The sequence below is a fragment of the Nelumbo nucifera genome, chromosome 1, assembly GCF_055504915.1.
Source record: "Nelumbo nucifera cultivar China Antique chromosome 1, China Antique-T2T, whole genome shotgun sequence".
Lineage (NCBI taxonomy): Eukaryota > Viridiplantae > Streptophyta > Magnoliopsida > Proteales > Nelumbonaceae > Nelumbo > Nelumbo nucifera.
Genome location: NC_142649.1, coordinates 144,439,616 through 144,448,746, shown reverse-complemented (window position 1 = coordinate 144,448,746; position 9,131 = coordinate 144,439,616). Strand labels below are relative to the sequence as shown.

Genomic DNA, 9,131 nt, shown 5'->3' with positions numbered 1-9,131 from the left:
TATAGGAAATTTTTTCTAATAAATAATATAATTATGGATTTGAAATCAGAAATTTGCATTGGGCTGTCCGTACTTCTCCGTATAAGTATCGGAGATGTCCCTATGTGCGACCAGAACCCAGAACATGCTGTCATGTCGGTGTGAGAAGCGGATCCGGACATTGCCATGCAACACGTGCTATCTGCTCGCATTTGTTACTCTTCCCACGTGAGATTACTCATAATTATTTAATTATTTTCTCATTTTTTTAATACGCAGGTAATCATCACATCGACTGCAACTAGAGAGTGACACGTAACCTGCTGCTATTTAATTTTGATCAAACAGCACTTACACAGTAATACTCTATAAAAGAAAGGGGTTTTTACCGTTCAGTCTCTCCCAAGAGCAAGAGGCCGATTCGATCCATCTCTAAAGCCTTTTGAGAGAGAGAAAAAGAGAAGCGGACGACATGGAGGACATGAAAGCTCAAGCTCAAGTGTGGAAACACATATACGGCTTCGCCGAGTCACTCGCTCTCAAATGCGCGATCGAACTCGGGATCGCGGACATACTCTACGAACATGGTCAGCCCATGACTCTCTCCGAGTTAGCCTCCTCCATCCCTCTTCCCTCGGTCAGCCAAGACGGATTGTACAGGGTTCTGCGTTACCTCGTCCACATGAAACTCTTCGACCTGCAGGTCGATTCCGACGGGTTAAAGAAGTACTGGCTCACTCCCGCGTCCAAGCTCTTGGTCAAAAGCCAAGAGAAGAACCTCGCATCCTTCGCTCTCCTGATCTTCTACGAGATGGACGCTTGGCACCACCTAAGTGCCGCAGTGGAAGGTACCGTGACACCCTTTGAGAAGTGTCACGAGGGCGAGGACCTCGAGGAATTATTTGGCAAAGACTCGGTGATCAATCGATTGTTGAGCGAGGGGATGACGAATCTAACGAGTTTGATGGCGGACGCGCTGGTGAAGGGCTGCAAGAAGGCGCACATCCTTGATGGAGTAGGGTCCCTAATTGACGTGGGCGGGAGTACTGGGGTAGCTGCGCGTGCCATCGCTAAGTCGTTCCCCAGTATAAAATGTGCGGTGCTTGATCTGCCCCACGTAGTAGCCAACGCGCCCGAGTGTTCCGAGGTGACTTGGATCGAAGGCGATATGTTTGTATCCATTCCGAAAACGGATGTGGTGTTCATGAAGGTGAGGGTGAGTAAATTTGTATCAACGAATGAATCCCCAATCAGTGTCTTATATACTTTTTTTTTATTGACCTGGATGATCATCGCTAATTAATTAAGGCTCTGTTTTGTTATTAATTCGTATAATGGTTTCCTGATCAGTCGGTCTTACACGACTGTGGAGACGAAGACTCAGTGAAGATTCTGAAGATATGCAAGGAGGCCATATCGGAGAAAGGAGGAAAAGTAGTGATCGTGGAGATTGTCATGGATGTAGAATCATCTTCATCACCGAACGAGATTACCGGTGCAAAGCTGAATCTGGACATGTCTATGCTGGTCACACCCGGTGGTAAAGAAAGAAGCGAAGAAGACTGGCAGAAGCTCTTCAAGGAGGCCGGTTACAGCCGGTACAAGATCACGCCCATCGCTGCATTCGAATCAATTATAGAAGTCTTCCCTTGAGTCTTTGCATGTTTTCGTTGTCGTCTTTCTAGCTAGTTTAGTTTTTGTTTAAATTTTCGTTCAAAAGTTGTCGTATTAATTTGTAGTTGAGTATATTCTCCAGAGCACCATGCTTTACTGCTCACTAGCTAGCCTCAAGGAATGACAAACGTAAAAGAAAATGAGAAGAAACTGGTGTTTATTCACTTGGCCAACTTGTATTGCTACGTTAACTTAGTTAAAACCGACTAATGGAATGACACCCAATTTGCATACAAGAAAATGAAATCGGTCAGCCCTAGAGTTTTGGTAAGTATATCAGCCCGGTGAGACTTAGTGGAGAGGTGACAGTTGGATGTCCTTTTTTGTATTTCCGAACAAAATGGCAGTCAATGTTAATATAATTCCTCCTTTCATGTAAGACGGGATTTGTTGCAATGTGGATAGCTGTCTGCTTATCACAATAAAGTTGAATAGGTTGTTCTCGATTTCTACTGAGGATCGAGAAATAATAGCTTGTTTCTTGGTTTTCCATGATAGGAGAGATGTTCCAAACATTGTGACATATCTCATAATCGATCTTCGTGTAAGAGGACATGTGGCCCAGCCAGAATTATAGTGCAATTAGCGGATGAAAAGAAAATTCCTTGGCCTAGAGTTCATTACAAGAAAAATAGTCCAAGGCAATAGTCGTGTAAGAGGATATGTGGTCCAGTCAGAATCATAGTAACCTGTAAGGGTGCGTGCAATTAGCGAATGAAGAAAAGAAAATTCCTTGGCCTAGAGGTCATTACAAGAAAAATAGCCCAAGCCAGGCAACAATCATGTAAGAGGATATGTGGCCTAGTCAGAATTATAGTAACCTGTAAGGGTGCCATTAGTGAATGAAGAAAAGAAAATTCCTTGGCCTAGAGCTCATTACAAGAAAAATAGCCCAAGCCAGGCAACAGTCGTGTACGAGGACATGTGGCCCAGTCAGAATCATAGTAACCTAGGGTGCAATTAGCGAATGAAGAAAAGAAAATTCCTTGGCCTAGAGGTCATTACAAGAAAAATAGCCCAAGCGAGGCAACAATCATATAAGAGGATATGTGGCCCCGTTAGAATCATAGTAACCTGTAAGGGTGCAATTAGTGAATGAAGAAAAGAAAATTCCTTGGCCTAGAGCTCATTACAAGAAAAATAGCCCAAGCCAGCAACAGTCATGTAAGAGGACATGTGGCCCAGTCAGAATCATAGTAAACTAGGGTGTAATTAGCGAATGAAGAAAAGAAAATTCCTTGAGGTGGCGTTCCTCCCATGATCGCCACCTTCAAAACTAAAATAGCTAAAAATAATAATCAGGTGACGGTCTTTGGAAATTGACACGGCAATTTCTTGTTCTGAATCGGAGAGAGAGAGAAAGAAGTTGAAACCAAAAACTCTCAAGACTCCCGCGCTCTCCCATGTTCCATAGAAAAAAAATTTTGTAGACAATTCCATCGAGAAGCAGAGATCAATCGAATTCAAGGGAAAACTCAATACCATCTCGTTGATCGACTGAGAATGCAAAATTGATTGACCGAGGAATCAACGGAATACCAGCGTTGTACAACTTTCCATTCTAGCGTTATTCGTTTGAGTAGGCTCCATGGGGTCATGAATCAATCAAGTGAGGGATGGAAAGATTTGTCTCCATCGAAGGCTCCCATACCAGCATCGATCCTATGAAGAAAGGGGATAGAGGGGAACGAAAGACTCACACGTTAAGGAAACATGGTTTTTATTGGGGGCAAGAGAGTCTAAGAAACTAAAGAAGTAGCAACCAAACCCTGGTTTCGTTCATGGAATTTCATAGAAATATTTGTTGGTTTTGAAGAATTTTGGAGAGAGAATGTTCGTGGTGAATGGGCCACAATTATCGTCCTACACTTTATCGTCATATGGCTAGGTCATTTGCCAAGTGTTTCAGATCCTTGTTGGCTCCATAAAATGCAAAAACGACTGGTTCCCCTTCTATAAATCAGCCAATCAAGTAACTTTCTTCCTTTCAATTCTCTTTAATGGGTTGTTCTCTGTTTAATTACTAAACCTTGAGTTCATTTGATCTTATGGTATTCCTCTGGCTTCCATTCTTCGTTGTCGTAAGCTCCGCTATGTAGGGTCTGTTAAGTGTTCTACGTTTGGTCTCAAATCACTTGAGACTTCAAAAAGCAATGAAAAAGCTGAGGATGTTGCTTCAGTTGTTGCTGTTAACACCATTAATCAATCCGAATCAGGGAAGAGGAACAAGAGGCCAACTAACAATAGGGGGCCTATAGATGGTGCTTTTGGATGGTCAGGTACCTATGCACTACATGGTGGCTTCTCTTGTTACTATTCCACTTTCTGTCAGGCTTTCAAGCTCCCTGAATCACCGGGGTCAAAGCTCAAGCAGGAAGGATTGAAAGCATTGCATCCTGTCTTGTTGGTGCTCGGTATTTTTATTGGCGGTTTAAAGATCTAGGAAGGCAGACCCTTTATCGAGAAACTTCAATAGGTTTGGATTTGTACTCTGTATACCATCAATTCTAAATCAATTTTCAATTGCTTGGATGCTCATTTCTGATTTCTAAATTGAGTTCTTGCAATTATGCCATTGTGTTGGTTGGAGCATTTGCTTCTGGATAGTGAGATAGGGCTAGACCCACTAGGCATCTAGGTTTGTCCTGTTATTAGGCTGGCTGTGGTGGACTATTTTGCTTCTGGGTACTTTGTTTGGGTTACCCTTACCGAGAATCTGATGAGAATTGGATACAGGGGGAAGAATTTGCACATGGCTACTTATGATTGGAGGTTCTCTTTTCAAAATACAAAGTTTGTTTAGTTCCTCCTACTTCTATCTCTAGAAATTCAAGCTTTGCATTCATTTCATTAACTTTGTATGGTTAATTTCATTAACGTTGAAGCACTGGCTCCTATGGGTGGTGATGGTGTGCTAAACACATCAAAGCAATCATGAACATTTGTCTACTGTTTCTTGGTGTTCCAAAGTCAATTAGTAACATACTCTTTGCTAAGAATAAAGACATTGCTTTTGCCAGGTTAGTTTTTTCAATTCTAGTACTACTTGGCATGTGGTAACCAGTTAGATTCGTGTTGAATTGTTGATACCAAATTGAACTCTTAGCAATTTAGCACTTATTTGTCAAAATAGAGGCACTACTTTAACTACATGAGTTGAATTTTATAAAGAAGCCACTTTTTTAGTTTTCACTTTAATTAGCTATGTTTTTCTTTGTTGGAGTTGACTAAGAAATATTTTGCCAACTTTTACAACATCTTTTGTTTCTTTGATGAATCTCAATCTGCAACATAAAATAATATTTTCCTTTCAATCCTGAAGGTCTTGTATGATTATGAAGACAAAATCAACCAGGTTGTCTTCTAAGGGCTTCAAGGTGGTCCACACAATCACACAATTGCTGGGTTAGCAGTTTAATTAAAGTTGGTTTTGTATTAATAAATGATTTTTGGCCTATTTGGAAGTGTACGGTTAATAAAGATTCACTTTTCTTGTTTTATTCTTTAATGTTCTATTTTCCTGTTTTAAATATCTAAATTACAACCGAGTTCATTTTCTATGCATTCCTCCTGATAGGTCAAACCAGATCATGTTAATCAAAGACGTTGTTCTTGCAATAGACCAAGTCACAGTTCAATTTTTAGCTAAATTTGAAATATGATATGTTTAGGTCTTGTTTGGAGGTCTCTTCAGCCTTTTGAACTTATAGCTCGTTGACAGCCTAGAAAAAATGGTTGTCAATAGGCTACAAAATCACCTTAGTCCATTGGAGTGTGTTTATGTTAAGTAGGTTATTTCTGTAGCCATTCCTGATCAATATAGGTTAGTGTTATTCTTTCCTTCTTACTTGTTCTGAAAGGGAGTCATTAAGAGATTATGATAATAATAAAAGTTAATCATATATTTGGAACAAGATTGACAATATTGCGAGACATCATTATGCAAATCCTTTCACATAATTTATGATTTAAGAACAAATTAGATTAAAGTTTTCTTATATACCTATATGTGTCGTTTTAATTAGTCATTTTTGTAGATTCATCTACTACAATCATTTACATGGATGTAGGCCACAACTCCAGAGTACAAAACCTATCAAGAACAAGTTCTTAGAAATTACTCAAAATTTGCGAAGGTATAGCTGACAAGAATTTTCCATCATTTGCATAAGATATATATTCCTGCCTCTATGGTGATCCATTTTGGTTATTCTTTTGTTTTGATTTGACATATTCTAAGTGCTACTTGGTGTTCGATTATTATATAATAGGTTTAGTGAACTTCTTTAGTGCACAAATTTTGCAGAGATTGGTAGAGAAGGGCTATGAGCTTGTCTCTGGTGGAACTGAAAACCATTTGGTTTTGGTGAATCTCAAAAACAAGGTAAGCAGGCAATTTTCATTCTTCCTTTTATCTTTTTATGATTTAAGTTCTTTAGATTTTACTTTTTCTTCTTCAAGCAACATTATGATTGGCACTTGATTAACTAGTGAACTTTAGGTAAATTCTTCTACTATAGAACCTTGATGTCTAGTCATTTTATAGTTTCAGCAAAATACTAGATATGCATTTAGTTCAACATCTATAATAGAAATTATATTATTTTTAGCATAAAATGAGAATGCATGAGCACCACAGGACTTCTGTTCTACAGGGTATTGATGTCTCTAGAGTTGAAAAGGTACTGGAATTAGTGCATATTGTAGCCAACAAGAACACTGTTCCTGGGGATGTGTCTGTCATGGTTCTTGGCGGCATCAGGATGGATAAAGTGCCCTTTCTTAATTGAATTGAACTTTCTTGATCCATGCATAATTCATCTTGATGAGCCTCCATCTATGGTGATTTAGGAACCCTAGCCCTCACATCAAAGGGATTTGTTGAAGAGGATTTTGCAAAAGTAGTTAATTTCTTTGACACTGCTGTGAAGTTGGACTTGAAAATAAAGGCTGAAACCAAAGGGTCCTAATTTACAAGCCTAGATTTCTTTGTAAATGTTGAGTGTACTTCATTGAACCCATGTGGCCTTTCATGGACGATTGTTAATGTGAGATGCACTATGTTATGGATTTTCATGACCAGGGACAAAATTGAAAGACTTTTTAGGTACAGTCCAAACAAGTGCTAGCGTCCAATTTGTGAAGATCTGCACACAATGACACACATCATAAATAATTATTAGGGGAACGAACAAAAGAAAAGAAGCTAACTATTGCCACCAAACAACCACTTACCAGGCCGCATAAGCTCAAGTGGATTCTCTTCTGTTAACCAATGATCAAACAGAGTATAATCAATATGCAGAACAAGTAGTTTCTTATCATTCCGGCATGGATTGAGAAGTTCAATCTATTGGGGACACATCCAATGGTCAAATATAGGCAAAGTATGACAAAGCCATGCCTAGGTAGCATCGGACATTACCCATTTGCTAACATCCTCCTATTCATTCCATGCCAAGTATTATGTGGTGTATTATTTATCTTGTGCCATGATTTTGTTCATTTGAGGCTTCATTTGCACTAATAGTAATAAAACTACTATGATGTTTCTGTACTTTGCTTGTAGGTAGTGATGGCTTGTAGTGATGATGGTAGCACTGTACAAGTGAGATTCTAATGAAATAAAGATGACTCTTCTTGTGATGCAACACATTATTTGAGGAAGAAAGTTCCATTTCTTTAAAGAGTCTTGCTTCACTGCTACAACAAAATTTCAGTTTTATTGAACAAGGTATAATCAGTAGTGGACACACATGGTCATGTTCTTCATTTCTTTTTATTTTTCCCTCTTTTCATACTTCTTGGAAATGTTTGTTGATTTCTTGCAACAAATTTGGTAATTTCAGTGTTTTAGAATTTTAGTATGTGGGTCAGTCCTCCATGAGCATTTTTTTGATATAATTGATTGTATCTTTTCATGATTTGTTATTGAATAAAGATAAACACACATTCAGACAGCCACTAAGAGAAATTGTGAGCTTATCAAGGGAGCTTGGGGTGTAATTTAGATGGGTATCTTTTTGCAATTTGTAATCCTTGAGCCAATAGCATAGGTCATCAACTCATCACCTTGGCTTTTACTGCATCAGGATTATCTATATTAGTTTATCCATTACACAACATCTTCTCTGGGAAATATGTTAAACAATACATATGCTCAATAGAGCAGCATATGGCAGACTGATTGTAACACATGCAGCTTGTTTTTTTAAGTCTGTGACTTGAAATCATTCTGATTTATCTAGGTGTTCATTGTCTTCTTTCTTTGACTTGTTTCTAGCAAACCCTTTTGATTGTGGAACTCAATATCATAACAAATTCATAATATCCATTCATGCAATAGGTTAGACACAACTATTTCAGGAACACTAAAACAAGAAGGGAATGAAGGAAGTCATCTTTTCAAGATTATGGCCAATTCCTTCTCAAAGAGGTGGTAGAATGGCAAGAATGGAAATTTCCAATACCTCAATCTTAACACTCTAGCAGGACGTGGATATAGTGACCTTACTCAGTATCCAGTGTTCCCATGGATTCTTGCAGACTATGAGGGAGTAAAACTCTGAACTTGGATGATCCCAACACATTCTATAAGTTTGACAAGCCAATGGATTGCCAAACAACAGAGGGAGAAGAAGAATTTAAGAAAAGGTTGCTATAACATGTATCTATCATGTTACCATTTTTTTCTTTTTATGTGATTTTATTTTTTTATTTGTCATCTGCGACCAAATTTTCTATATGGTTAAATAAGTTGATCATCCTTGCTTCACTAGCATGGTGCTAATATCATCTTCCTTTCAAAGAGATCTATTCAACCACCTGATGTTCTTATTTTATTTTATTTTTTGTCTTCTCTTGTTATATCAGATATGAGAGTTGGGATGACCCAGATATTCCGAAGTTTCACTATGGTACACATTATTCTAGTGCAGGAATTGTACTATTTTATCTTTTACACCTTCCACCATTCAGTACAGAGAATCTAAAGCTACAAGGAGGCCAATTTGACCATGCTGATCGCCTTTTCAATAGTGCAAAAGATACATGGTTAAGTGTAGCAGGGAAGGGTAATACATTTGGTGTGAAAGACAAGGATATCAAGTGCTGTTTGGGACTTCATGCACAAATTTTAAGTGTCTTGTACTTTTTTTATATGTCAATTGTATATTGTGTTTAAGTAATTTGTTTTGGATATTATAATAAGTAACAATTTAATTAAAAGTTTTTTATTTTTATTTCCATTTTTTATTTAAATTAAATTGTATGTATTATCTACCATGAGATTTGTATTAAACAAGTACCAAAAAAATGTTGAAATCAAATTGACATAAATAATAAAAAATAAAAAAAGGCAGCGGTCAAAGGAGACCTATGCCGGCGGTTCGAACCGCCACAAAAAAAATGAAAGAAATATTTTAATTGGCCTTAGGTGGCAGTCATAGGCGATCTAAGCCGGCGGTCAGGACCGCCAC

General features: G+C 38.2%; 1 protein-coding gene and 1 long non-coding RNA gene across 5 annotated transcripts; both read left to right on the top strand.

Annotated features, from left to right (window-relative positions):
• Window positions 1-340: 340 nt before the first annotated feature.
• On the top strand, window positions 341-1,817 carry LOC109115720 ((RS)-norcoclaurine 6-O-methyltransferase-like). Of its 2 annotated transcripts, none has more exons than XM_019200019.2 (2): window positions 341-1,189; window positions 1,330-1,817. In XM_019200019.2, the coding sequence occupies exons 1-2, from the start codon at window positions 452-454 to the stop codon at window positions 1,630-1,632; spliced, it is 1,041 nt and encodes a 346-aa protein (XP_019055564.1). In that variant the 5' UTR covers window positions 341-451; the 3' UTR covers window positions 1,633-1,817. The 2 variants fall into 2 exon arrangements, with proteins under 2 accessions (XP_019055564.1, XP_019055563.1); XM_019200018.2 differs by having other exon boundaries at window positions 364-1,195.
• A 526-nt stretch (window positions 1,818-2,343) lies between these two features.
• Window positions 2,344-8,831, top strand: LOC148803944 (uncharacterized). 3 transcript variants are annotated; one of them, XR_016076394.1, is made up of 5 exons: window positions 2,344-3,625; window positions 3,740-4,129; window positions 5,960-6,037; window positions 7,223-7,387; window positions 8,527-8,831. It is a non-coding gene; the product is annotated as an uncharacterized LOC148803944 (long non-coding RNA). The 3 variants fall into 3 exon arrangements; XR_016076341.1 differs by having other exon boundaries at window positions 2,344-4,129; XR_016076386.1 differs by lacking the exons at window positions 2,344-3,625; window positions 3,740-4,129 and adding an exon at window positions 4,153-5,789.
• Window positions 8,832-9,131: the final 300 nt, after the last annotated feature.

Excerpts from the sequence above, each read along its gene's own strand:
- LOC109115720 (XM_019200018.2), top strand. The coding sequence starts at position 452 with ATGGAGGACATGAAAGCTCAAGCTCAAGTGTGGAAACACATATACGGC. Across the intron at positions 1,196-1,329 it reads TGGTGTTCATGAAGGTGAGG|TCGGTCTTACACGACTGTGG; the intron begins GTGAGTAAATTT and ends TTTCCTGATCAG.